Source organism: Psammomys obesus, unplaced genomic scaffold (assembly GCF_907164565.1).
Source record: "Psammomys obesus unplaced genomic scaffold, mPsaObe1.curated_primary_1811, whole genome shotgun sequence".
Lineage (NCBI taxonomy): Eukaryota > Metazoa > Chordata > Mammalia > Rodentia > Muridae > Psammomys > Psammomys obesus.
Genome location: NW_026595981.1, coordinates 3,903,009 through 3,930,689, shown reverse-complemented (window position 1 = coordinate 3,930,689; position 27,681 = coordinate 3,903,009). Strand labels below are relative to the sequence as shown.

General features: G+C 50.5%; 4 protein-coding genes and 3 non-coding genes across 12 annotated transcripts; 4 read left to right on the top strand and 3 right to left on the bottom strand.

Moving 5' to 3' along the window:
* Window positions 1-1,444: 1,444 nt before the first annotated feature.
* Proca1 (protein interacting with cyclin A1) lies at window positions 1,445-13,964 on the bottom strand. 5 transcript variants are annotated; one of them, XM_055619845.1, is made up of 6 exons: window positions 13,766-13,819; window positions 9,838-9,916; window positions 4,827-4,916; window positions 2,658-2,775; window positions 2,268-2,429; window positions 1,445-2,184 (listed from the first exon to the last, which is right to left on the bottom strand). In XM_055619845.1, exons 3-6 carry the CDS (start codon window positions 4,846-4,848, stop codon window positions 1,488-1,490), a joined length of 999 nt encoding a protein of 332 aa, XP_055475820.1. In that variant the 5' UTR covers window positions 4,849-4,916; window positions 9,838-9,916; window positions 13,766-13,819; the 3' UTR covers window positions 1,445-1,487. The 5 variants fall into 5 exon arrangements, with proteins under 5 accessions (XP_055475820.1, XP_055475819.1, XP_055475816.1 ...); XM_055619844.1 differs by having other exon boundaries at window positions 9,838-9,964; window positions 13,766-13,804; XM_055619841.1 differs by lacking the exon at window positions 13,766-13,819 and adding an exon at window positions 11,913-13,713 and having other exon boundaries at window positions 9,838-9,964.
* Window positions 13,965-16,600: 2,636 nt separating this feature from the next.
* Window positions 16,601-19,387, bottom strand: Rab34 (RAB34, member RAS oncogene family). Its single transcript, XM_055620016.1, has 10 exons — window positions 19,258-19,387; window positions 18,960-19,051; window positions 18,400-18,465; window positions 18,215-18,316; window positions 18,058-18,122; window positions 17,882-17,933; window positions 17,547-17,628; window positions 17,381-17,471; window positions 17,144-17,251; window positions 16,601-17,040 (listed from the first exon to the last, which is right to left on the bottom strand). Exons 1-10 carry the CDS (start codon window positions 19,309-19,311, stop codon window positions 16,973-16,975), a joined length of 780 nt encoding a protein of 259 aa, XP_055475991.1. The 5' UTR covers window positions 19,312-19,387; the 3' UTR covers window positions 16,601-16,972.
* Window positions 19,388-22,737: 3,350 nt separating this feature from the next.
* Window positions 22,738-25,210, top strand: Rpl23a (ribosomal protein L23a). The gene is made up of 5 exons (XM_055620533.1): window positions 22,738-22,806; window positions 23,334-23,517; window positions 24,527-24,703; window positions 24,908-24,977; window positions 25,143-25,210. Exons 1-5 carry the CDS (start codon window positions 22,782-22,784, stop codon window positions 25,155-25,157), a joined length of 471 nt encoding a protein of 156 aa, XP_055476508.1. The 5' UTR covers window positions 22,738-22,781; the 3' UTR covers window positions 25,158-25,210.
* Window positions 23,195-23,262, top strand: LOC129686614 (small nucleolar RNA SNORD42). The gene has a single exon (XR_008721666.1). It is a non-coding gene; the product is annotated as a small nucleolar RNA SNORD42 (small nucleolar RNA).
* On the top strand, window positions 24,379-24,449 carry LOC129686618 (small nucleolar RNA Z17). Its single transcript, XR_008721669.1, has one exon. It is a non-coding gene; the product is annotated as a small nucleolar RNA Z17 (small nucleolar RNA).
* Window positions 24,770-24,834, top strand: LOC129686615 (small nucleolar RNA SNORD42). The gene has a single exon (XR_008721667.1). It is a non-coding gene; the product is annotated as a small nucleolar RNA SNORD42 (small nucleolar RNA).
* Window positions 25,211-25,390: 180 nt separating the features above from the next.
* Tlcd1 (TLC domain containing 1) lies at window positions 25,391-27,360 on the bottom strand. Of its 2 annotated transcripts, XM_055620532.1 has the most exons (5): window positions 27,096-27,123; window positions 26,940-26,961; window positions 26,712-26,794; window positions 26,546-26,628; window positions 25,391-26,248 (listed from the first exon to the last, which is right to left on the bottom strand). In XM_055620532.1, the coding sequence occupies exons 3-5, from the start codon at window positions 26,773-26,775 to the stop codon at window positions 25,865-25,867; spliced, it is 531 nt and encodes a 176-aa protein (XP_055476507.1). In that variant the 5' UTR covers window positions 26,776-26,794; window positions 26,940-26,961; window positions 27,096-27,123; the 3' UTR covers window positions 25,391-25,864. The 2 variants fall into 2 exon arrangements, with proteins under 2 accessions (XP_055476507.1, XP_055476506.1); XM_055620531.1 differs by lacking the exon at window positions 26,940-26,961 and having other exon boundaries at window positions 27,096-27,360.
* Between the last annotated feature and the right edge of the window lie 321 nt (window positions 27,361-27,681).

The following is a 27,681-nucleotide window of genomic DNA, read 5'->3' as shown; positions in this document are numbered from 1 at the left end:
ACCTCCCTGCCTGCTCTTAGCCCCATGACCCTGTGTTGGCTTCTTACATCTTTTGTTGGCTGTGTTGCAGTGGAATCTTTAGCCCAGGCTAGCCTTGGACTTAACATCAGTCCTGCTTCTGCCTCCTGAATGCTGGGATTAGAGAAATGACACATACCTGCACTTAAGGGTTTTATTGGGTGTCTCCGTAACCCTGGAGTTCCAGTGTCCTGGAACTCACTCTACAGACCAGGCTGGCCTGGAACTCAGATCTGCCTGCCTCTACCTCCCTAGTGCTGGGATTAAAGGCGTGTGCCACCACCCCTGGGCTTGTTTTTAATTATGTAAGTGCATGTGTGGATGTGTGCACAGAAGACCAAAAGAGGGCTTCGACCCCTTGAAACTGGAATGATAAAAGTGGCTATGAGCCCCTGAAGATGAGTTTGGGAACTCAGGTATTTTACAAGAGCAGTAAGTGCTCTTAACTGCTGGGCCATCTGTCCAGCAGCGTCTTTTATCTTTTGGCTGCCCTGACTGAAAAAGAGACAGTAACACAGGCAAGACAATATGAAATCTTGAGCCAGGTCTGGACCAGGGCTTAGCAACCTTCAGCCACTAAACTCCATGTTGTTCTCATCTCCCCACACAGTGGAGAAAAGTAAATCTGGGAGCCACGGCAGACAACTTTGTTTCCCAGCTGAGTCTTGGTTTCTGACAACCTATAAGCAAGTCAGTTCCTGGCCCACAATGGGTCCCCTTCACCTCCTCACTCTCAGACATACAGGCCATGGGAAAGAGGCTGTTTCCCACCCCTTTTCCTTCCTGGCTTAGTATCAGCCAGCCTGCTGGCATCGGTTCCTTCCACAGCCTTTTTTATTCTGTATGTCTACCTGTCCTTCACACAGGCTTCATCTCACAGTGATTCAGTGTGGGAGAGTAAGCCTGTCCTTCTTTGTCTCTGCTTGGGTTGCTACTGCTGCCTCATTTGAGCTTGTACCTACTTTTCTTCATTCTTTGTATTGGTGGGAAAGGCCTGGCCTTCTACTGGACCTTCTCTTTATATTCTCCAGCATAACGGGTCTGCTGCAAGGGTGGAGAAAGACTGAGACTACACCCTCTGGGAAGACCATGTCCTCCATGGTGCCACAGCCCTTCCCTTGGGGCCACTTAGGATGGAGACGCAGGCGAGTGAGTGGCAGGTTCAGTTTAGTGTAGTAGCGCTGCATAGTGCTGCCCACCGCAGACTGGATTTGACAGCGCTGACCTCCCAGCCCTCCCCAGATGGGCTCTCCCAGCGGGTCCTCAGTGGTGTTCTCTCCCTACCTAACTTCCCATAGACATAGACTTCCCCCTTGAACGCAGGTGTGCCCTTTGAGAGTCCCTGCAGCCCCTTGGCTCTAGCAGGCCCAGAGCCACCTTCCCCCATAAAGAGGCCCTGCTGGAGAGAGAGACAGTAGCAGTAGCGGTCAGTTACAGGCTTGATTTATTTAACTCTGGTTGCCCAGGCCTCAACTGAGATTGGGGTTGAATGCTGGGGGAGATTTTCTCTTGGTTATTTTCCGTGTTTGTAAGGTCTTTGTCCCACTCTTTTTGGCAGTGCTCTTCTCTCTCTTCCTGGGCGATGATGATGCCTCTACAATCTCTTCACTGGAGGGCCCCTCTTTAACCCGATCATAACTGTCCTCGCTCCCCAGCTCTTCCCTGCTTTCAGGGCTGGATTCTGATGTCCTGGCTAGATCTCTTGGGCTCAGTGATGTGCTCAGGTCTGGAGGGGAAGACTCTGACTTCACTGGGCATTTCTTCTTAATTAACTTGCCCTTCTTGGTTTTTTTCTTCACCTCTACCTTCTCATCCACCATCTCATCCTCCTTGTCCTTCTCTTTCTTTTTTTCTTTTTCTTTCTCTTTCTCCTTTTTCTTTATCTTCTGGATGACCTTGCTCTCATGACACTTTGTGGGGCTCTCAGAACGCCAGATGGTGATGGGCGCTGCTGAGTCGGGGACCCCAGAGACTGACCCGGTGTCTTGGTTAGGAGGTGTGGCTACAGACCTGATGTCTGGGTTAGTAGGTACAGGACACAGCTGAGTTGGGGTGGGAAGCAGGGTCTCTTCATAATCCTCATCCTCATTTAGGTCATTTGCTCTACAGTCAGGGTAGATGGGATGGTGGATTACTGCCACAGAGATGGGCTTGTAGCTTTCGCACCTGGGAAGAAGGGACAGGAGGAAATGGATGGAGCTGAAGCAGGGTACCCTGGAGTTCATCCCCATTTGCCAGCCGACACTCACCAGCTGTACCAGATCCGGTCCACACACTCCTCCTCCTCTGGGATGAGTTCAAAGCAAGGGGCATGGATGATGTTGAAGCAGTTTGAGCCCTCATCTCTGGAGCAGGTCGGGCCTACATCTCGGGAGCTGCCATTTTTTGTCTTCTCTGAGCAGTCCTTCAGCCTGCCACACACCAGACTCTCAGCTTGGCTCCCATACCTCCATGACTCCCCAGGGGCCCAGAGGGACAGCCAGGTGCTTCTGGGCTTGGCCCAGGCTGCCAAGAGATCTCCCCATTCCTTGTTCTTGGAGCAGAGCAGGGATTAAAAGCTGGGGCTAGGCTGGCAGCACCAGGCCAGAGATGAAGAGGGAAACCTGAAGGGAATGGGTCCCCATGAAGGGGGCCCTCACCTAAATTCACAGTCGCAGGGGCTGATGGTGTGTATCTGCCGGTTGTGATGGCCACAGTCCGAGAAGGGGTGGATGATGTGCCCCGCACACTGCTGGTGTTTCCAGCAACATCTGTCACCTGAAGAAAGAGGGGTCTGGGTCATTTGGAGGCAGCGGAGCCTCAGGCTGAAAGCTTCACCAGATTCCTATCACCGACTGTCATCAGAGGTGATGACAGGCCAGTGAGTAGTCACTTCATAGCCCTGCCCTGCCCTGCCCTGCCCTGGCCCCTTTCCCACTACAGGATGCTGTCTTGGACTCTTAGAGAAAAATAATGCCACATGTGAGGTGTAGAAGATCTTCTCAAGCTATTCTCCTAATACTTGTCACTTCTGCTTTCCTGTGGGGTCCTCTGCCCCGAGCCCTCCACCAACCACTGCTCTCGTCAGCTGCTGGTAGTTAACCAGCCACCACACTCCACAGTGTGCCTGGTAGGAAATGGCCATGGCCCACCTGTCTAGCAGACAAGCCCACAACCATGGCCTCAGTTCTGGCACCTGCACAGGCCCAGGAGGCCTCACTGCATAACCTCCGCTGTACTCCAGCTGAATGGCATGGGGTGGGGGAGGTGTTGGCGACCTGAGTCTGGGGTGTGGTTAGGCCACTGCTGCATACTCCTTACCTGTACTGGCTCTGTGTCCACTTCCTTTTTCCTCCAAGCCCCTTTCTGCCTCCTGAAACCTTTCTTCACTCTGTGCTTTTTTTTTTTTTCTTGGACCTGAGGCTGGTAGTTGGTTTTTCAAGACAAAGACAGGGTTTCTCTGTGTAGCCTTGGTGGCTGTCCTGGACTCTGTAGACCAGGCTGCCCTCTTAACTCAGATCCACCTGCCTCTGCCTCCCTGAGTGCTGGGATTACAGGCATGTCCCGCTGTGCCCAGCCCTCTCTTTACTTTTCCTGCTCTTTATTAATCAATCTAGTCCTGGACTAGATGGCGTAGCAGGTGAAGATGAAAGGAGAGAACTGACCGCTGCAAGTTGTCCACGGGCCTCCACATGTATGCCACGGCTCCACACTCACACAAGTAAGTCTTTCTAAACATCACATTCTCCTCTCAGAGCCGCAGAATGCTGAACTACCTGCCCCTGCTTGTGCCCCTTTTCCCAGGCGTGGGAAAGGCTGAAGAAGGTTCCCACTTATTACTGAGCTATATGGGTTCCTCATGGGGCTCTGGGTGCTTCACCTCTGACACTACCTAGGGCTCCAGGCAACCTGATTCCTCTCAATCCCATCTAAAGGGCCTGCCTCCTGCCCCCAGTCTCACAGAGGGACCATACAGAAAGTTCCTGGGTATAAGGGGCAGCTCTGCTGTGGAGGAAGCGATGCATTCCACATCCAGGCAGTGGCTGCTGTGCTTGACTACCCCCAAGAGGCCACGAGGATGCCTTTATCCAGCTCCTGGGAGTGGTAGAACTGGGCAGGACAGCAGGCAGCAGGATTTAACCCAGGAAAGCGTATGGAAGCCCAAATGTCCATTAAAGTGCATAGGAGAGAAGACAGTGGTGGTGTGGCTGAGGCTCTCCTACATTCCTCCCCTTTTTCCAGTAAGACTGAGGCTCCCGCATTCCCACAATACCCTTCACCCACTTTCTCTGTGTCCTTTCTCCCCAGGGGAGGGAAGGGAGATGTGTGCAGCAAGACCTTGGACTTTCATCCCGGCTCCTCCCCCCACCTCCCACACTGTTAAATTGAGGCAAAGGGTATAACAGGCGTATGCACTAAGCCAGGAGTCACTCAGGCCTGAGGCTTGGCTCTCTCACTTAATAGAGTAACCCTAGACAATTTCATTTTCTGAGCCTCCCTATCCACAAAATGGGACAGTGATAGTTATTATGCAGGGGGACTCAGTTCATGTTTCCAAGATCGCTGGGTACTGTAAAACATTCTACAAAGGAAAGGAATGATCAAGACCTCAAGGAAAGGCCTTCTCTGACATTGTAGAAGACAAGGAAGGGGCAGATGGGTTCTCTCCACCTTGTGGGCCAAACTTAGGTTGCTAGGCACTGAGCCATTTCACTGGACCCTGGGTATCTGGGTAATCCCATCAAGATCCCTTCCCTCCATCAAGGTGTTAGCTTTCACAAATACGGGGTAATGTAGACCCCTAGGGGCCATAAGTACCTTGGACCCACCTTCAGAGGAGAAGGAAGACATATCACCATCACCGCTGGACTCTATACCAGCCACACGTCCTCTCTTCCAGCTGGGCAACCTGCTTATATCTGAGAGAGTACAAAATGGCAGCAGTGACAGCAGCCACCTCCCATGCCATTCATTCACCAAACATTTCCTAAGAAACTCAGGGGCTTGGGCCCAGCTATGTCCTGGAAACGGGGATTTAAAAAGCAAGTCACCAGTGTCCTCCAGAGGGAGGGACAAAGGGAAAGGCAGAGTGTGCCTTTCACATGGCAGCAGTGTGATGAAAACGATGGAAGGGGCCAGGCAGCACCTGCCATGACTGTAGGGTTGAAGACTGTGGCGCACTTAGAGCTCCGGGAAACTGGGGTAATAAGGCAGGGAGACAGTGCCAGAACTTGTCCCAGGTGTGTGGAGCCTGCTCAGAGGGTGGGTGGCCCTGGGCAGACCACCTTTTTGGAGGGGTGGAACCCATGGCCTCAGGCATGCTAAACAAGTACTCTGCCACTGAGCTATACCACAGGGTTAGCTTTGTCCTTGTAGGAATTAGAGGAGTCCCCTCCTTAGAAAAGGAAGCTTTGGGGCTTAGCAGTTAAGAGTACTGACCGCTCTTCTGAAGGTCCCTGGTTCAATTCCTAGCACCCACCTGGCAGCTCACAACTGACTATAACACTAAGATCTGACACCCTCACACATACATGCAGGCAAAACACTAATGCACATAAAATAGATTTTTAAAAAGAAAAGGAAATTTAACTGTCATCCCAGCACCTAGAGGTAGAGTCACATGTTCAAGGTTACCCTAGGCTACATACCAGTTTGAGGACAGTCTGGGTCACATGAGAACCTTGTCTTAAAAAGCAGCATGTGTGGGAGGGTGGGATTGGAGGGGGGGTCAGTGAGAGAGGGCTACAGCTGGGATACAAAATAAACTAATTAATAAAAAAAAATAAAATTGTAAAAGTGGCACATGCCATTCAAGGCAGATCTCTGTGACTTGGAGGACAGCCAAGGCTACACAGAGAAACTGTCTCTTGGCGGGGTGGAGATTGATGGAGGAGTAGCAGGGCTGGTTCAAGTCCCAGCAACCACATGGTGGCTATGTTCATGGGATCTGATGCTTCTTCTGTCATGCAGATGTCATATACGTAAATAAATAACTCTTAAAAAAAAAAAAAAAGCTGGGTGGTGGTGGTGCATGCATTCAGTCCCAGCACTCGGGAGGCAGAGGCAGGTGGATCTCGGAGTTGAAGGCCTGCCTGATCTACAGAGTGAGTTCCAGGACAGCCAGGGCTACACACAGAAACCTGTCTCCAGGGAAAAAAAGACAAGAGAGCCTGGGGTCTTAAGCAGTCAGGCCGGTCAGCTCTTCTGTTGTCTGCAGCACACTGAGTACTTAAAATGCGTCAAAGGAGCCAGATTTGGTACCTCCCAGCACACAGGAAGCAGAGTCAAAGGAATCTCTGTAAATTCAAGGTCAGCCTGGTCTACATACCAAGCTGCAAGGTAGACTGCGCTACATTATGAGACCCTGTCTCAAAAATGAATAAAACATGATTCAGTGATGTTCCCTCTGCAGAGAATGTCAGTCACTCCCTCTGGCTGCCTTCCCCTGCATCTCCAGCCTGGGGAAATGGTGCTCTGTGTACTGAAAAGAATGTCACCTCCCTCTTTACTCTTTTTCTCCATGACGGGACAGGCTACAAACATTTTTTTTTTTTTAAGCGGGGCGGGGGAGTGGTGCTGGTTCAAGACAGTGTTTCTCTATGTAGCCTTGGCTGTGCTGGACTCTGGATTTGTAAATCAGGCTGGCCTCCAACTCACAAGAGATCTACCTGCCTCTGCCTCCCTGAGTGCTGGGATTAAAGGTGTGCCACTGTGCCAGGCTTTCTTTTTCTTTTTGTTAATGTTTATTTTTATGTGCATGGTTGTTTGGCCTGTATGAATGTCTGTATACCACATGTGTGCATTGTCTGTGGAGGCCAGAAGAAGGCATTAGAACTAGAGTTATAGAGAGTTCTGAGCTGTCATGTGGGCACTAAGGTCCTCTGGAAAACCAGCTGGTGTCCTACCCGCTGAGCTGTCTCTAGCCCCACTATGAACATTTTCAGATGGAACCTCCTTCAGACTTTCTACCACACGCTTATGCCCCTTTCCTTTCCAAGTCAAGTTTGTTCATTCACCAACCAACTCCTAGGCATTAATAAAGGGAGCTATAGCCCCACCTTCAGTGAGATCAGACTCACCTCTTTCCAATGGTCTGGTCCTTTATCAGAATTACTCTGGGCAAGGCTGCAGGCAACTTTCTCAGTAGCCAGCCACAGCCACAGCCTTTTCCTCTTAACTGTCAGCCAGTTACTCACTTGCAAACTGCTCCTTGGACTTCCATGAAAGCCTTTATTTTTGTTTTAAGACAGGGTCTTGGACGTACCCCTGGCTGTCCTAGAACTCACTATGTAGACCAGGTTGGCCTTGAACTCAGAGATCTACCTGTCTCTGCCTACCAAGTGTTGGGGTTGAAGGCATGCACCACCATGTCAGGCTTGCTCTCTTCAGTCTTTTTATGTTATATATTCTAGATACATGCATTGCTAGCCAAGTTTTCTTCTCCCACTCTTAGGCTATCTCTTGATTTTGTTTGCCACACAGAAGCTTTTTACGTCCATGAGATCCAGTTTGTCAATGGTTGTTCTCATTTACAGATGGACTTTTGTCCCCTTCAGAAAATCCTTACCTACACCTTACCCTTAACTCTGCTCCCTTATTCAAGCACATCCAGAATTTCTTATGTTAAGGTCTTTTATGAAGGTCTTTGATCCATTTGGAAATGGTTTTATGCAGGGTGAGAGGTCAAGATGGAGCTTCATTCTTCTACATGTGGCTATCCAGGGATTCCAGTGCCTTTTCAGAGAGGCTGTCTTGGAGAGGCTGCCTATTCTCTGATGTGTATTTGTGTCCAAAATTAGGTAGCTGTAGCTGCATGGGTTTATATTTGGTTATTATATTCTACTCCATTTATCTATGTGTATGTTTCTGAATGAGTCCTATGCTGTTTTGTTACTATGGCTTTGAAATGTAACTTGAAAACAGACATGGTGATACCTCTAGCAAATTTTTCTCAGGATTGCTTTAGCTGTTAAGGTTTTTTTGTAGAGAAATTTTAATTTAGAACATGGCTGCTCTGGTAAGAAATCACATCCAAAGACCTTCTAGGTCTGTGAGATCTGGCTGGAATACAAACAAACCTTTAATCCAGGAGACAGAGGCAAGCAGATCTGAGTTCAAGGCCAGCCTGATATAGAGCAAGTTCCAGGTAAAGAAAAGCTTAGAGGAGGAGTACATGCCTTTAACCCAAAACAGTGAAAGTAAAGTTAGGTTGTAGAAGGAAGCACCTGTGTTTGAAAGTGATGTGTAGTTGAGCAGCAGAAAAGATGACAAATCAGAGAAAGATTTGATGGAATAGGATATACCCAACTCTCACAAGAAGAGAGAAAAGGGAAGCTACTTAAGGGGCAATGGAGAGAGCAGACAGTTTTTACTGGGACAGTAATAGAGACAGGTTGCAGGAGGAGAACTCAGGTGAAGACTAAATGAGCTAGAGAATGAGGAGGAGCCAGGAGATTAAAGCAGATTGCTTGAGTTGGTTTGAGGCCAAACAGAGCAGTTCAGAGGCCAAGAGAAAAGCCAGATTGAATAAATTAGCTGGAAGAGAAATTTGAGCCAGAACAGCTGAGTTGAACCAGCCAGCCATAAAGAGCTCAGAAAGAACAAGAAAGGGTGAGCTTATTCAGCAGTAAGTCCAGAGGCTGAAAACACTGTAGGCCTCAGATTGCACAGAGGCTGGGAGCTTTTGGGACCGGGCCTGGGTCAGCAGACAGGGGCAGTAACCCTCAGAGGCAACTGAAGTTGTCGAATAAAAGTTCATTTTACAGTTTTTTTGTTCTTCCATATGAATTTTGTTCTATTTCTATGAAGAGTAGCACTGAAATTTTAATTTGGATCACATTGAATTTGTAACTGCTTTTGATAAGGTGGTCATTTTCATAGTATTAATTCTTCCAATCCATGAGTCTATGTTTGTGGGCTGCATGTGGACGTTAGAGGACACCCTGCAGGAATCTGCCCTCTCCTCCCACCATGTTGGTACTGGGGATCAAACTCCATCAGGCATGGTGGCAAGCACCTTTATGTGCTACTACTCATTTTGTAGCCAGCATTTCCTTCATCGACAGTATCAGCTCTGCTGCAAGTTTTCTGGTGGGGTCCTTCTTGTCTCTTATGCATAGGGTCATTTCTCCAAATAACGATACATATTTATGTCCCTTTTATTTCCTTCTTTTGTTTTATTGCTCTAGCTAAGACTTCAAGTGATGGCTCAGAGATTAAGAACACTCGTTGCTCTTCAAGAAGGCCCTGGTTCAATTTCCAGCATCCACATGGCAGCTTACAACTGTCTATAATCCCAGTTCCAGAAGTTCTCGCACCTTCACACAAACACACATACAAGCAACACATCAATGTACATAAAAATAAATAAATCTTAAAAAAAAAAAAAAAAGTGGAGCCCGGTGGTGGTGGTGGTGCACACTCTTAATCCCAGAACCCAGGAGGCAAGCAGATCTCCAGGAGTTCAAGGCCAGCCTGATCTACATAGTTAGTTCCAGGGATATGTAGAGAGATAAATCACACTCCTTTTTGTCTTATTCTTGGTCTTAGTGAAATGCTTTGAATTATTTCTCTGTCAGCATAATGATGGCTATAGATTGTTGTATAGATTGTCACTCCTTTCAGCTTGGAGTAGCTTTTGTCTGTCTTTTTAGGACAAATTCCACTTGTATGGCCCACCCCACCTGGCCCTGGCCTTTTTGTCTCTAATATTGCCCTTCTCATCTACTTTACCTCTTAAATTGGTGGTCACCTGCTCAAAAAACCTCCGCAAGCTTTGGAAAATACACGCATTTCCACAGTCTCAACATTTCATCAATGAAATGACATAAATCTGCTTACGTGTGGTGTTACACAGCTGTGATTCCAGCACTGGGGAGGTTGAGCCAAAGACGATCAAGAAGCTGGTAGTCAACCTGGGCTGCACAGGACAGTCAAGGCCAGCCTTGACTACATGGTGAAACCCCACCTCAAAGCAAACAGCAACAACAAAAACACAGAACGAAACAAAAGACAGTCTCATCCTGAGTCTAGCCTCTGCTGCTTTGCTGATGCTTTACAATGCTGGGACTGGACCACAGCCGTGCTGGATAAGCTGTCTGAACCACATGCTCAACTGCAGATTCACTTCCTGAGTATGTACAGCCAATAACATCCTCTGAACATTTCCCAATGTCTCCCTGTCTCTCTCTCGAGACAGAGTTCCTCTGTGTAGCCTTGGCTGTCTTGGACTTGCTTTGTAGACCAGGCTAGCCTCGAACTCACAGCAAGGCCAGCCTCTGACTCCCACATGCTGGGATTACAAGTGTGGGCCTGGCCCCTGTCTTTGGTTTTTCTTTCTTTTTTTTTTTTTTTTTTTTTAAAGATTTATTTATTTATTATGTGTACAATGTTCTGTCACCATGTACACATGCAGGCCAGAAGAGGGCACCAGATTATAGATGGTTGGGAGCCACCATGTGGTTGCTGGGAATTGAACTCAGGACCTCTGGAAGAGCAGCCAGTGCTCTTAACCTCTGAGTCAGCTCTCCAGCCCCTGTCTTTAGTTTTTCAGCACAGGGTTTCTCTGTGTAGTCCTGGCTGTCCTGAAACTCACTCTATAGGCCTCAAACTCAAAGATCTGCCTGCTTCTGCCTCCCGAGAGCTGGGATTAAAGGCCTTTGGCACCATCATCTGGCTTCTCCAAAGTATCTTAAATAAGTCCATGCACACCTGCCGTCCTCCTGCTGTCTGTGCGTGCTTTGTAGCCAGTCCTTTCCAGAAAGCAGCAGACATTCCAGCTGGAAATCAGGGGTCACCCTCTCCCACATCCATGCCATTTCTTGCCATATCTACCCCGGCACCTTCCTTTGTGTTGGGTTAGATCCCAGTTATCTTTTTGTTTGTTTGTTTGTTGCTTTTGAGTTAAGAGGCTCACTGTATAGCTCTGCTGGCCTGGACTGCTTGCCTTTGGCCCCTGAGTGCTGAAGTTAAAGGTTTGTGCTGTAATGCCAAGCTAAATCTCCATCCTCTCAGACCTAGGATGCAGCTATATCTTCCTGCCTGACCTCCCTGACTCTGGTTCTACCTTTCTTCAGTTCTTACCATACATTCAAGTTGAGTTTTGTAGAATCCAACTGGTCTTCTACACTTCTTTTCCTCCTGCCTGCCATGTGCTGGAATTACAGGCATGTGCCACCAGGCCTGGCTTATATCCTTCCTTCAGAATGAAGTGTGGACTTTATGCTGTTGTTGTTACTGTTATTATTATTATTTAGTGTTTTGAGGCAGGTTTTCTCTGTTTTCCTTGATTGTCTTGGACCCACTTTGTAGACCAAGTTGGCCTTGAACTCACAGAGATCCGCCTGCCTCTGCCTTCAAAGTGCCAGGACTAAAGGCCTGCTCTGCAGCCTTCAGGCTTACAACCCACACTTAGCTGGGTGTGGTGGGACCACAGGGGGATTCTTCTCATGGACAGTTCTTCTCGCCCCTCCTCTTGCCATTCTTTCTCTTCTGCTGCTCTCCTCCAAGCAGTACCTGCTCAGCACAGTGGGAAATTGCTGTTCTCACGACACACATTTGTAATCTCAAAACTTGGTAGGCAGAGGTAGGGGGACTAGCCTGGACTACACATAGCAAGACCCTAGACAAACACCAGTACTGTCCTAGTGGAATTGTATGCTTTATGTGCCTGCTGACCTGATGCCATAGTTCCAGAAGCTGTATTTACTCTGTAGTTCCTTAAGAATAATACCTGGGGCTGGAGACATGGCTTAGTGGTTAAGAATTCTGTCTGCTCTTCCAGAGGTCCTGAGTTCAATTCCCAGCAACCACATGGTGGCTCACAACCATCTATACCCTCTTCTGGCATGCAGATGTACACGCACATAGAGCATTCAAAATAAATAAAATATTTAAAAAAAAAAAAAAAAGAATACCTGTATTTCATTGCCTCTGGATGCACAGAGCCATGAAAATTGCTCAGTCATTGTTGGTTGGCTGTATATATCCAATGTCCTATTGGAATACATAAATCCCAGGTTCTGTGTTTCATCTGTTTATATACTTATTTTTGTGACCATTTCACATAGCCACAGGCTGCCCTGGAATTCCTCATGTAGCCCAGGATGGCCTTCAACTTATGGTCATTAGCCTGCCAAGTACTGGAATGACTGACATGAGCCACCCTGCTCAGTTTTGTTTATTTTGACTGGGGCTGGTTTTTTTTTTAATTTTTATTAATTACACTTTACTTTGTATCCCAGCTGTAGCCCTCTCCCCCATCACCTCCTAATCCCTCCTTCCCTCCCTCCTCTTCTCCTTTGCTCTTGACTGGGGCTGTCTGGGAATCAGATCCAGGGCTCATGCTGTAACTCCAGCCCTCAGTCCTCCTGAGAGCTTTTATGGGGGAGACAATCTCCCAGGATGTACACTTTCACAATGTAGACCCTACAGTGTGCTTTTAATGTATGACTTTGATTTTGATTCTAAATTGTATATCAAGGGCTGGGCATGGTGGTGCACGCCTTTAGTCCCAGCACTCAAGGAGGCAGAGACGAGGCGCTCAGCTCTCTGTGTGTCCCGGGACAGCTAGGGCTACACACAGAAATCCTGTCTCAAAAGAAAAAAAAAAAAGTCTGTATCAAGAGACCCAGACCCAGAGAGATGGAGCAACCTGCTCAGAATGAAAGTTGTTTTGTTTGTTTTTTGAGACATGGTCTTACTATGTAGACCTGGCAGGCCCAGAACTCAATAGTAGACCAGGCTACCCTTAACTTCACAGAGATCTGCCTGTCCCTGCTGCTAGAGTACTAGGGTTAAATATGTGGGCCACTGTGGCTGGCTGGCTCCCAGAATGAAAGACAATAGCAGACGCAGAACTAAAAGCCTGTGTGCTTTGCTGGCTAAGGAGTTACATAGAAGCTAAGGGTCACCCTATGTCATAAGCTCCAAAGCCAAGTCTTGAAACGAGATTCAGCTCCCTATTCAGTTGTAATGCCCCAAAACACTTGCTTTTAATCCCCAACATTGCTAAATTCCTCTCTTCTGACTTTCCTTAATCCTGATCCACAACCTCCCTATTCAGCTTGAATCCTAAAGGGTTGGAGCCTGTTCATTTTCCACTAATACCCCTGATAGATATTGACAGCATCAGCTGTTTAGGAGGGAAAGCAGAAAGGATCAAAGACGGCTGGATTTAGAAAGGCAGTCTGCCCCTTTGTCCACAGAGACAGAGGAGAGCAGCCAGAGAGAGGTCCAGAGCTCCCGCAGCAGAATGAGGACGGGTAAGTGCTTGAAAGGAAGGGAAACCGCCTGTCGTCTCTTCTTTGGAACAGGTAGCAGGGTGCTCATTTGTAGAGAGAGGATCCTTCTTGTTCTGCGAAACCCCTCCCCTCCTTTGAAGCCCAGAGGATGGGCACCTGAGCAGCAAAAAGGAGGTGTAAGGAGGGGAGAAGCGGGGAAACAAAGAGGAGGGTGCAAGAGAGGGGCAGTGAGTCCTTTCCTGGGAAATGTCTCCCTTCTTGGAGATGATTATGATGTCACTTGTGGAATCCTTAGACTTTCCCACCCTCAAGGTCAACGGAACTGATCGCCCATCCCCTGCCCACTGGATGAGCAAGGGGCCAGGGGTTCTAGCCGTGCCTAGTTGGTGTTTCTGGGGCAGCCGCCTAGGCCAGCGGCTGCAGCCTAAAGCTCAAAAGTTGCGCCTGGGCAGCGACTGCAGGCCAAGGCAGGCAATCTTCCAGAGCCCCGTCCAAGCCACGCCCCTCCTACTGCCCCGCCCCTTTACCGTTGCTCTGGTTCTCTTCCCAAATGTCAGTTTTGCAGCCAGTCTTTTCCTCAGTCCATCTTTTAATCGTTAGTGTCGTTCTGACCCACATCGCTGTCAGCCGAGTTCTTCCACAGGACTCTACCTCGCAGAGTTCACCGTTGCACCTCAGCTTGGTGGAGTCCTCGGCCCAGCTGTAAGCGCCAGTCCAGCCCCTAGCTCCGCCTCATGCTTGCCCCACCCCCCGCCCGCCAACCCCCTTCCTGCCTTCCAGCCCTGGCCTAAGTGAAGAACATCCGGGATCTTCAGCTCCTTCCAGGTCCCTTCGTCACATCCTTAACGCCGGTACCTGCTTTTGCCTTTACCTTACAGACCTAGCACTCAGTCCCACATCTAGCTCCTCACTGATCCCTGCTTCTAGAAACACCCTAGACCGAAGCTCCGCCCCCAGCAGGTACCAGCCCGGTCCCTTCGTCTCCAGAGCCGGCCCCACGGACAGCACCGCCTTGAGAGGTCCGCCCCTGACTGTTCCTTGAGCAGTCTTCATGAACGTGGCATCGCGGGTATCCTGGCCTCGGATCTCCTTAATGACATGATGGCTTTCCTCCACTGTGTATGGTACACCCTTCCAACCCGGAACCCCGGACCGCTAGACCCGGGGCTCCACCCTTCGGATTTCCTCCCAATCTCATAGGCCACTTGGTCCTAGGCCTCACACTGCTCATTTTTCCTGTCCAGAAATAAGGTGGCCTATATTCGTTCCAGTACAAACCCTTCGCATCCTCAAACACAGCACCCACACTTCACTTTTATATCACACACAGTAACGCCAAAAGTCTCCACAGAGACCTAATAGAAAAAGTTCAGGTTCATCTGCCCCTCCATGCAGCTCGCACCCAGGCTCCTGGGAACACCCCAGTACTGAAACTGAAGCAACCAGCTCTGTACAAGGAGGAACCCAGAGCTGTGGAAACAGAGATAGAAAATACTTCTAGGTATGTGTGCCTCAAAGGCAGAGGATTGGACAAGGCGTGGTGGTGCTTGTCTTTAGTCCAAGCGCTCAGGAGGCCAGCCTGGTCTTCATCATGAGCTCCAAGACAGCAAGGGGTATGTAAAATAAAAGGAAAAGAAGGAGGAGGAAGCGGAGGAGGAGGAAAAAAAGCAGGCAGAAAGGCAGCTGTGATGGCACATGCCTTTAATTGGGAGGCAGAGGCAGCCAGTCTCTTGAGTTCCTGGGGCTGACCATGAAAGCCTGTCTCAAAAAAGAATCAACATAAACCCCTCGTGCTAGGGGTGGATTACTTTCTTAGGAGCTGCTGGCCAGGGAAGCCTGTAGAGCAGAAAGCTATTCACCATTGCTGTCAGTGACATTCCAAAGCTGAGTGGCAAGACCCTGCAGATAACGATGTTACATGTATTGGTTCTAGCACTTGGAAAAATAAGTCTGGACTGAGCCAAAAGTGTCCATATCAGTGGCCTAGCTCCTGCAATACCAGGAAGTGCAAGAAAGGTTTCTGGGGAGAATCATGGCCAGTGACCTGTTCAGCTGTAGAATCTGTATGCTTCATGACGGAGAGGCCAGGCAAGTTGTGTCAGCTAGTGCAGTAGTGACACAGCCATTTTGAATAAAACAAACAGGGCCTCTCCCCAAAAGGAAAATTCACATTTAATATGTGCCTTAGACAAAAACCTGTGGCCAGAGAAGTCAAAGGCCCTGGTGAAAAGACAACAGCTGTTAGTCTGGTAAGCAAGCTGTTTCCCAGCATCCCACTTAGGACCATAGGTCACTTTCTGCCTTTTCCTCACTTGTATTTTATGCCAGAAGAAATACTGCCGAGACTAATACTGCCATCATCTCTGCTCTGAAAAAATGGGGATAAAAAGACATGAGTATCCCACTAGAGTTAGCCAACCATGGTCAGATTTCCATATACCCTCCTTCAAGGATCAGGGACCACTGTGAAAGGGGGGAGGGGCAGGAAGACTTTAAGAGCTTGAGGAGGGAAGAAGTGTTATGGAGCAATTTCCTCTGACATAAAACCTTCCATCTTAAGGCAGGCATGGTGGCACACGCCTTTAATCCCAGTACTCAGGAAATAGAGGCAGGCAGATCTCTGAGTTCCAGGCTAACCTGGTCTACAGAGCAAGTTCCAGGGCAGCCAGGGCTACACAGAGAAATTCTGTCTGGAAAAACCAAAAACCAAACCAAACCAAACCAAACTGAAAACCTTCCATCCTAGAGGGAAGCCCCTTAAAAGACACAGGATGTTTTACAGGGAGATAAAACACTCCATCCTTCAGGAAATCTCCTTAAGCTCATGAAATAAAAACTCAAAAGCTTCAAGAAGTTCCTGAAACTGAACAAATACACTATGTTCCTCCTTCCCCAAGCATATTTGAACAGTCAGGACTGCTTGAGAGACGTCCTCAGACAAGCTGTGGCTGGAAGAAAGCTCCTCCAACCTGTCCATCTGCAGGCTGGGTAGCACACTCCAGGTTCCCAACTGTCACTCATACTGGGGTGGCTTTTGGTGATGCAGCTGTATTTGAGCCATTACTCAGATACATAGTAATTTGGAGGTCAGGCTGACCTACAAGAGACCCTGCCTCAGGGAGGGAGGAGACAGAGAGCAAATGAAAACAAACAAAAACAAAACTAGGTAAGGAATAAAAAGGGTAGTTATTAAAATTTTAACCCAAAGAGGATGAAGAGGATGTAGTTAGTCTTCCAAAACCTGCTCTCTGAGATGTCAGCCAGTATGAGCCCTGTCTTAGGCACCAGAAATGGACAGAATTAACACAGGGGCTCCAGTCCCCAAATCACTATATGCCCCTCCTCATTCTGCATCTTTTATCCCCAGCGAAGGATTCCAATCTTCACTGAAAATGCTAACAACAGATTTTAATGCGTAAGGCACAGTATAAGGCTGGAACCATTAAGTACCCTCATACATAAAGGGCCCAGAAGGCTGAGCAGAAGCAGCAGGAACACTGCCCCCCACCAGCACCCTGGAGGGCCCCAGAGCAGCAGAGGGTCGGCCAGTCTTTGGCATGGTGCTTGTGGGCAGGAAGTGACTAGCACGGTTCCAGTTACCCTCTGGGGGCACTGACATCAATGGTACTCTTTGGTCTGGAAGAAGCCGTGCAAATGTCCAGGGGTTGCGTTCTGGAGCAGTTGGGGTGGCACAGTACCCCAGGAATGGGAACTCTCTGGAAAATCCTCACTCTTCAGGGACAACATGTGGCCTTTTTCTTGCTGGCAGTTAGGTAGAGGTTTTTGTCATCACTGTTGATGCCTGAAAGAGGGTGGGAAATAGATGAGTCGGGGATCAAGGGAATCAAGGGGATCAAGGTGAATACCATCCTTGCTCTCCACCACCAACCAGGTTGAGCACTTACGAACAACATCCCCAATGCGCCGAGCCCCCGATTTCTCCAGCTCAGCCAGGACATTGGCCTCAAAGGTCAATGCTGCCACACGGAAGAAGAATTCCCGGACATTCTCACCTGATGAGGGGAACAGAAATGGGTGCTGGGGGGGGCAGTATACCTACAGCACTGGACCCCGCTACAGATGGAGGAGAGAGGAGGGGTGGGCAAGCATGCACAGCAGAAGGCTGGAACCCCACCACTCACCAGTGAGTGAGGACACGGCCCAGTACTCAGCCTTGATCTCTTGGGCCACCTTGAGGGCGTCCTTCTCCATTAGGGAATACTGAGCTGGAGTCTGTGAGAAAATCGGAGTCAGACTGGGTGTGGGCCCTCTCACCGAGCTGGGGTGTTCCCCCAATGGCACACTCACACTCAGGTCCTTCTTGGAACCCACAAGGAAGAGAAGCACGCTGGAAGGATCATTCTCCTTGAGTGCATCGGCGAGCCACTGCCTGCCACAGATGGTGGACAGCAGTGAGGACTGAGTGAGCCAGACAGTCAGTCCCGTCCACCAGCTTTCCCATGGCCAGTTACCAGCTCTGGTTTTTGTCTACACCTCCCCCCCCCCCCCGCTACCTTCCACCTCCATTACTCCAGAAGATTGATCCCAATCCAGAGACAGCCCTCAGCTCCACTCTCTTCTGATGGATCACCTTTCTGAACCCTCCCTGGACCTTCCCATCGTATCCTGGCATCCTCACGTACTTGGTATGTTCCAGGGACGACACATCGTTCAGGTTGAAGACGATGATGATGGCTGAAAGAGTGAAACAGCAGTGGGTGACAGAAAGCCCACGCTCCTGCTTCGGCTCCCCCACCCACCAGCTCCACTTGGAAGCCCGGTGTGCTCTTAGACTGTACAGCAGGGCTGAGTCCCTAACCTTGAGCTCCTCGGTAGTAGGTGGAAGCGATGCATTTGAACCTCTCCTGCCCAGCAGTGTCCCAGCTGGAAGAAAGGAGAGGAGAACCCAGATAACAGGGTGTGCAGAATGGGGTGACAAGGCTAGCTTAGCTGGCAGGCGTGGAAGAGGCACTCACAGTTGGAGACTGAAGGGGACACCCAAAACTTCAAATCGTTCCATCTCAAAATCCACCCCGATGGTGGCCTTGTAATTCTTATCGAAGGTGTCCTTGCAGAACCTGAGGAGGCACACGGTCGCCTGAAGCACGAACGACCCTGCCAAGGCCGATCCTTGCCCAGCCAAGCTCCAGCGCCCTGTTACCTATTAATGAGACAGGTCTTCCCCACAGACAGGTCCCCCACAACGATGACCTTGGAGATCTTAAATCTGTTGGACAGAGGAGATGAACAGAGGGAGTGCTCACCACCTTTTCACCCTCGGGGGTTCTAATGCTCTTACCAGGTCTTAGTCGCACCTAAGCAGAAAGGCACATTACCATCGACAGCAGACCTCCCTGGAGCCTGCAAGGCTCTGCACGGATGTGCCAGCGCGCAGGGTTCAACATTAGGGACTTTCAGACTGACTTCTGTCTCCTCCTCTGGGGTGTGTGTTGGGGGTAGGGAGTGGGGGAGGTCGCATAGTGTTGGGGGTGGCTTTGCACGCCTTAGACAAGTTTCTGTCTGTCTGTCTCTGAGCTGCACCCCCCTCCAGCCTAGAGGCTCTATGGATGGTGTATGTCCTCCCTATGTTGATGCTTTCTTCACAACAACCTCCTTGGGGGGAAAAGGGAAGAGCGTTAAGAGCTGAGGCATAACTGTGGACCTCACAGGGGTAAAAAGTTTTTGAGTATTTCTTTTTTGGTTAGGGTGTCCCTAACTTACCCCACGGTGCCTGTCCGGTGCTCCTGGCAGGCGCAAGTGACGCGGGGGTGGAAGTCTTTGCGCACGTGCAAAGCGGCCTCCTTCCTCAGGCACTGAGAGGGACATTTTGAGAATGGAGCTTTTGTCCCGAGGCCCAGCAGCCCGGGGTTGGGGGGTGGGGTGGGAAGCGGACCACCCAGGAGCAGCGAGCGGGTGTCGCTGGGTGACAGGGCTGGGCCCAATCCAGCTGCTCCGGTGCCACCTTCTCCCCGCCCACATTCAGCTACAGCCAGAGGCTGGACGTGTCCCTGGTGCCTACCTGGGGCAACTCCGCCAGGACGCGGTCCCTCCGCACGGGCGCCAAGATGTTCATCTTGTCTGCGACCTTGCGGGGCTCCCCGGGAAGGCGCGGAGGCCTGATCCGCCCCGGCGGCCTGGGCCCGCGGGGACCCGACGATTATTCGAGGCCGCGGGGTACCGACAATCACCCGGGGCCACGGGGAGCCTGCGGGAGCCCTCGGCCTCGGAGACGCTACGACCACCGTGGGCCAAGGAGATGAGACTATCACCTCGGGTCTGGGAGAGCCCACGATCTCCCGAGCCCGGGGCGTCCCGAAGACCACTCGGGGGCGGGGAGCTCCCCCGGCCGCTAGCTGGGGGCGGGGAGTCGCGTCCCGGGGCGCCCGGGCTCGCGCGGACCCCACAATGACACGGGGTCGGATTGCTCCTACGATAACCCGGGGCCGCGGAGACCCGACGACAGCCCGGGGCTGGGATGGTCCTACCATACCAGAGCGGCCTGGGGGCCCGGGGCCGCCCCGCCACACGGGGTCAGTGCGCGCGGGGGCCGCACCGCAGACGGCCGCGAGCGCCGGGGGGAGGGGGCGAGGCCCTGGACGCGCTGCAGGGCCTGCCGTCCCACTCCGCTCCCACTCGGCGAGCGCTGTAACACGATCCCCGGAAATTCCTGGAGAAGGGCCGCCCCCTGCCCCGCACCCCCCAGATCCCGGCTTGCCGCCGCCCGCGCCCACCCCCTCCTCTCCTCTCCTCCCTGCGCGCTGTCCGGGCTCCGGCTCGCCGGCCAGACGCCCTACTCTACCCCAGGACCGCCTCCACCCAGGCTGGAGCCTTTCCAGACTGGGATCCCCAAAGTCTGTCTCTCCCTCTCATCTCCCTGTCGCGGCTGCATCGTCCCCGGGACCCCTTACCCAGCGGAACTGGTGATGGGGAACCAGTGACTGTAGCGCAGCATCTGGCAAGACCCAGTGACTCCGAGGGGAAGAGGGGGAGAGAAGGGGACCAAGGAGAGGCGGCGCTTCCCGCCACGACTCCAGGCCTGGCACATGACTCACAGAGTCTGCCCCTGCTCGCCCTTCTGCCCTGGGAGGTGGAAGGATATGCCTGAAGGCGGCGTCCACCGAGGACCAGACACCTGGGTCGTTGTCTCCTCCGTCGAGCCTCCTTCCGTAGAGGATAAAGAAGTGTTAGGTAGCCTGAGACTATGTCGTTTGGCGTGGTCACCACTCGGAGACTCTAAGATGGGTGTTCATTTTTCTTCCCCGAGTAGAAGTCAAACCAGAACAACTATTTCTTTTAGCGTGCGTGCACATCTCTGGAGCAAAGTCTGAAGATACAAAATAAGTAGAACATATACACAGTATTAGGAAGGGAAGATTTCGTTCACGGTGGAGGACGTGTTCACAGAAAAGAGCAGGCTATCCTAGGTAAACCATTTGCTGTTTCAACTACGGCTAGAAGTACTTAAGGAGTATTCCTGAAGCCTAGCACGGTGCCACGCACCTGCGAGCACTCATGAGGCTGAAGCCGAAAACAAAAACAAAAAACAGGGCTGTGGTGGCCTACATACTTGGAGGCAGAGGCAGGCACATGACTGTGAGCTCACATCGCTGTGAGCTTGAGGCCAGCCTGGGCTACAAAGGGAGTCCAGGACAGCCAAGGCTACACAGAGAAACTTTGTCTTGAAAAATCAAAAAAAAAGAAAGAAAATAAGAAAGAAAAGAAAATTGTTGGGGCTGGGCAGTAGTGGTGCACATCTTTAATCCCAGCACTCAGGAGGCAGAGGCAGGTGGATCTCTATAAATTTGAGGCCATTAGGAGAGTTGAGTTCCAGGACAATCCATGTTACACAAGAGAAATGCTGTTTCAAAAAAGAAAAAAAAAAAAAAAAAAAAAAAACAATCCCAGGCTGGAGAGATGGCTCAGAGATGAAGAACACTGGCTGCTCTTCTAGAGGACCTGAGTTCAATTCCTAGCACCCACATGGTGGCTCATAACCCTCTATAGTGAGATCTGGTGCCCTTTTCTGGTCTGCTGGCACACATGCACGCAGAACACTGTATACGTAATAAATAATCTCAAAACAAAACAACTGCCCCACCTAAAAAATAATAATAAAAACTTGAGATACAGACACAGACCTGGGGCAAGCCAAAGTGGACTTGGCCTTAGGTTTTCCCAGCATCCCTCAGTCCCTATCTGAACTTTCCAGCTCAGGAGCTGGCTTCCTGTCTCCCCAATTGCACAGGGAGCTGCCCCCCCAAACCTACCTTTATATACTTTAATTTGGCTTGAATTGGCTCATTTCATCGGTGGAGAATACCCATCAAAAAATTCCAGTAAAAATTAACTGTGTGTGTGTGTGTGTGTGTGTGTGTTTTGTAGCTCTTCTGGAAGTCTCTCCCATCTCACACTTGATTTTTTTTTTTTCTGTCACCAAATCACTGTAGTAATGAAATCATATTCATCCCTGGAACCTCAACTTTCTACAGATGTTGTATGTTCTAAGATTGCAAAGCTTTGCTTCATAGCTACTAGTCAGTCAAATCATGTTCTTTCTATTTTTATTTGTTTGTGATGACCTTGCTATGTAGTGCTGGCCCGGTTGGAACTTACCGTGTAGAACAGGCTGACCTTGACTTTCCATCTTCCTTGAGAGTGCTGGGATTAAAGGCTTGCAACCACCGCACCAATCTCAAAGATGTTTATGTTCAGGTGTGTGTGTGCGTGAGCAGAGTTGTATGGCTGCTGGAAATTCAACTCAGGTTTTCCGAAAGAACCACATGATCTTAAATGCTGAGTATCTCCCTACCCCCTCAAACTGTATTCTTTCCTGTACTGATATTGGTTTCTGACACTGCAAACCTCTTCCCTGAGGCTGGAAATAGCTCAAGTGAAGTGGGTACTCTGAGCGGCAGAGGCAAGCCGATCTCAGTGGGTTCGAGGCCAGCCTAGTCTATAAGATGAGTTCAGGACAGGTAAGGAATAGACTCAACCAGCAGATGGTGTTTGTTTCTTTTCTTTTCTTTTTTCTCCTTTCCCCTTCCCCTTAACCCCTCCTCTCTTTCCCGCCTTCCCTCCCCTCTCCTCCTTTTCTCTTTGCAAGACCGCGGTTTTTGTGTGTGTGTGTGTGTGTAACAGAGCCCTGGCTGTCCCGGACTCGCTTTGTAGACCTAGCTGGCCTGGAACGCAGAGAGATCCACTTGCCTCTGCTTCCCGTGTGCTGGGATTAAAGGCGTGCGCCACCACGCCCGGTTTAAACAAGTATCTTTTAAAAACTACAAGTCCCCAGAAAAACCCGGTCTTGAAAAACAAATTAAACCAAACCAAGAAAACTACAACTCCCAAGAAGCCTTAGGGCCTTTCGAAGGCACGGTGGCGCCTGCTCAATATCGCTCGCTAGGAAATTAAATGGAACTGCAATTCCCAGGAAGCGTTATACCACGGTTTATCCAATCAGCGCTATGTATATACTATCGCGAGACTTCGATGAGACTTCATCCTATAAGCTCGTGGGAACGAGGATAGTCAAGCCTTTTCGCCAAGATGGCGCCGAAAGCGAAGAAGGAAGGTTTGTCGCGGAATGGGGCTATGTTGGGCTTGGTCTGGAATACCCGCAGAGCGAACTCAGGGGGAAGACTGCTCTTGGGCTAAGCCATGGTCTATTTTCTGTGGAGCTACTATCGCGATTAGGCCCACACTGCACTGTATGAAGACCGCGTGGGCCAAGCCGCATGGGTTGGTTCCGGTGAAGGGGTTTGGAGTGGCAACCCAGCCGGCATCACCCACTATTGATAGCCAAGTTGGCTTTGGGAAGTTACTTAAGATCCGCGGGGTGGCGCGCCGTGTCTCCACACCTCTAAGGGATTAAGAGTACAGTTACCCTTTTTTTCAGGTTAAATGGGGTTATACGCAGCAACTTCATGTTACACCGAGTTAATTATCTTCGCCTGCAACTCGTGCATATGATGGAAAAAAATTAAGACTCCTGAGACCTATGATGTCTTCAAAGGAACCACTGATGCGCTTGTTGACAGGGCAAGCAGAAGGGATCAATTTATGAATGCTGCACTGTAGTTACATTTCCTTCTCTCTCAGCTCCTGCCCCTCCCAAAGCCGAGGCCAAAGCGAAGGCCTTGAAAGCTAAGAAGGCAGTGCTGAAAGGCGTCCACAGCCACAAAAAGAAGAAGATCCGCACGTCACCCACCTTCCGGCGGCCCAAGACCCTGCGACTCCGGAGGCAGCCCAAATACCCTCGAAAGAGTGCGCCCAGGAGAAACAAGTAAGGAATTAAGAGTTCATGATTTGCTACCCATCCAAAAGCCGGACTTCTAAAACACATAATTGTCCAATGCGCCGCCCCAGTGGAAATGTGAGAACTTTGTTTAAAATTATATATATAATTTTAACTAATGTTTGAAAGTTGATTTCAAAGAGACGCTTCTTGGTTCCCAGTGTCCTTGGCACGTGAGAGTGTTGTTGATTGATTGGTGTTGGTTAAGTTACTTGCATTGGCCAGTGATGCCCTGCTAATGGTGTAGGAAAACTTTCATTAGCTCTGCCAAGCCTTAACACCGCTCAAGAGAAGTTTGGGTAAAAAAAAAAAGTGTTTCCTGAAAAAGACATAAGGGGTCTTTGGGGAAAGTAGTTCCAATCGTCTCATTTTCTTATTTGGACTGAGGATCTTGAGTCATTGCCTGGCTTCAAAACAGGATAGTTGTTGGATAAGTAAAGCTTGGCTTTTCAGGATTTTAAGGGAAAGCTGTTTCCTGACTGCTTAATCCAAAAGAGTGGCTTTTGGCTCTGGGCAAACTCTTGAAGCCCTGGGTTCAGCACCAGCACTGAGTGAATCCTTGGTGGGGGTTATTATGTAATGCTCTGAGGTTGAGTCCTCAGAGTGTCCTTTTTATCCCAGCCTGACCAGAAGGGAGTGTGTATGAAATTGGTAGCTCTTGAATTTGAGGCTAGCCTGGAGTAGAGTCAACCTTTAGCGACTAAGCACAGTTCATTGTTTTGGGTCTGGCTCCAGTGGATGAAGAATGTGTGTGGATTAACCCTGTTTCTTTAAAGCGTCAGAGAGCTTTGGTTTTTAAAAAGGTACAAGTTTTGGTTCTGAATGGAGAGTTAGGCATTCTGGGGTTCAGGTGCATGTGATGACACTGTTTAGCGACCAAAGTCTGATAGAGATGATTGCTATCTATTGTCTGATGCACCTATTCTTTCCTAGCCTTGCCTGTCTTGAATACTGGCCCAGGGCAGTTTACTCCAGCTTTCCTCCCATACCCCACTAGGCTTGACCACTATGCCATCATCAAATTTCCCCTGACCACCGAGTCAGCCATGAAGAAAATAGAGGACAACAACACACTTGTGTTCATTGTGGATGTCAAGGCCAACAAGCACCAGATCAAACAAGCCGTGAAGAAACTCTATGACATTGATGTGGCCAAAGTTAATACCCTGATAAGGTGAGTGGGACCAGGCAGCAACAAAAGCTTATGCTTACTTAAATGTCCCATGGCTTCTTGGTGACTGTGCAAATGATGGAAAACTCACTATTTGGAAAAGAATGACACCAACAAAGGAACCACTGATGCAGCAGAGGACTTGGGGGTGAGTGGGAGGGATTGGAGCTGTGAGCATCCAATGCTGAGGCTTCCTTCTCCGCTCAGGCCTGATGGAGAGAAGAAGGCATATGTTCGGTTGGCTCCTGATTACGATGCTCTGGATGTTGCCAACAAGGTAGGTATCCTGTCCAGTCAGTACTTTGTGCTTGAGTGTGTCTATACACAATCTGCATCAAAATCTGACCATCTCCACAAAGGACCAGCCTCCCCCATTCCTGTCATCCCAGCTCACTTCACCTTAAACAGTGACTTAGCTGCCCTTTTTTTTTTTTTTTTCCAGATTGGGATCATCTAAACTGAGTCCAGCTGGTTAACTCTAAATATATGTACATTTTTTTCCACCATAAATAACGCTGTTTGTGTTTTTTTTTTTTTTTGTGGCTTTCTGGTTGGGTTGGGGACAAAACCATAACGTAGATATACATATACTAAGGTGACAGGGCTTAATGTAAGGTGGGTGCTGGGATGGAACCCAGAGTGCAGTGCTTTTTGAGCTCTGAGCAGAAAAAACTTCATTGGAACACACCATGATGATGCCACCACTGTTACTGCCCCACGCTAGAGCTCAAGTACAGAGGTATTTATTACAGGGTTAGCTGTCCTGGGACATGCCTCCATCATCACTTCAGAGGACAAGCTTTACGAGAGGTTCTTCCTTTATCCCTGGAAGAGGCTGTTGTGAAACCAATACCAGAGTCTGGGAGAGCAGAGGGGTTATTTTAGAGCCGGCAGCATCCGTTTCAGGGTGGTGTGGGTTGGCTGGCTCTTGCACAGTGTCTTGTCCTCACCCGTCTACCATGCCCAACCGGTCGGTTTGCTCCCTCATCCCTTGCCCGAGAGGACTTCAGATGAGTTTTCATTAGTGTTTTCAATAGTGTGGGTGTTGGCTAAAGGTGGAAAGGCTGGCCTCAGAATACGCCCAGGCTTTGTGGCAGAGTCCTAGTTTGTTACAAAGTTGTTGGCTGTGCTTGCTGTCACTGCCACACACTGGGTTCTACTTTGTCATTCAGTCAAGAATTTGTCTTTCTGTTGGCGTTTGGGAGCACGTTCAGGGCAGAAATCAGAGCGGAGGAGGCGAGAAAAGTAGATGAGGATCATCAAGTCCAGCATGAGCAGGATGGCCAACAGAAATGTTCCCAGGGTCCTCTGGCCAGCATACTGCAGGAAGACCTTGGTGAGGTAGGCTTGAGGGGCCAGGCGGAAGAGAAAGTACATGACCAAGTTGATGTACTTGTTGACCTTGTAGAGGAGGAGGTCCTGGGCGTTGTTTATCTTCATCATCATCCTCAAAGTGAGGAAGATGTTGCTGACCTCCACCAGCAGGGTTAAGACGCCACCACCGACAAAGCTTTTCCAGAAGATGCCAGAGAAGAAGGCGCCCATAGCCTAGGGGCACATGACAAAAAGTTTGAAAAGTGCTTTGGCATTCCTGGGCAAATCATAGTAGTACACAGCAGGTTCTCCTGTTAAGTCAGTCACTAGACTTTGTCCGCCAGGGTGTTAGCTCTGCGTGACATTCCTAGTCTGTTTAGGTAAGCCCAGGCCCTCCCCTGGCCCCAGAAGGAGCAGAAACAGCCTTAGGCAACCTAGGGGAAGCCATACGCTGCGGGGTTAAGATGGCCTCCCTGTCTCAAATGGTTGTGACCATGTTGCCTGTATCACTTCACTGCTTTCCTCACTTACCATGACATGGTGTACAAGATATTCCCAAGAAGCTCGAGTCTGTCCACTAACAACGATGTCCACCGTGTCGTGGATAAAGTATCCTAGTGGAGGAGTAGGGAGGGAGAAGACTGAGTATGCTTAGTGGCCTTCCACCCTCACCTCGGCCTCTTCAGGCGTAACCTACCTGCAGAGAAGCAGACAAGCAAATAGCCAGAAAGTGACCACGCCGTCTCGATCTCCACCAGCATTTCAGGGGTTTGCCATATGCTGGAACAGAGAAAGGGATATTATCTCGGCTGCAGCTTCCCAGAGGACCCTTGCTTCCCCCAACACTCGCTAGTCTCAGGGCTCTCCAGGCGCCTACTATTGGCTGATTGGAGAGTTAGGAGGGGCTTGGCCCAAGCCCAGGTACCTCGGGTTTCCCACAGCCGTTTCTGTTTGGGTAGTTTTCCAAACCGGGAATCAGGTGAGATCCCTGCGTGAGTGATGGGAATAGCGACAGGGAGACCAGTCCCAACACCCTGCGAAAGATCCCACGGCCACCTCATCACCCCGGGTGTTCACTCACCACAGCAGTGCCCAGATCCCTGATACGATGGAGTGGGTGAAGGAGACGAGTAGGTTGTGCCAACGCCAGGTGCGCAGGGGGTCGGTGTACACGTGGGCAGGCAGGGGCAGGCGACAGAGCACACGGCGGAGTGCTCGGAAGATCAGCGTGGCGCCCAGGAGCAGAGGCCAGGCGGGGTGCAGCAGCAGGGGCATGCTGGCCCTCCTCGCCGTCCGTCTGCCCGCCTTTAAGCCGTCTCCTCCGGCGGCGCTGGAACACCGCTCCGTCTCTGGACAGCGCGCCACGACAGACTCCGCCACGGGCCGCCAGCCCCAGTTTTGCGGAGCCCTCAAGGCCCCTTCGCTCCTCCCCGCGCTCCCGGCGAGGCCTCTGCCCGCCCCTGCCGCCCGCGCCCCCGCCCCGCCCCGCCGCCTGCCCCCGCCCCTCGGGCGCCGCGGCCCCGAGGCCCCCGGGGCCCCGCCCTGGTCCCGCCGACTCTGAGCGCGAAGGGGCTGTCCCCGCCATCGCCGCCAAGGCGCCCCGGCCTGGCGCCTCCCGACAGCCGAGGGCGTCCTCGGCCGCCCCCGTGCCTCCGGCCCCGCCGGCT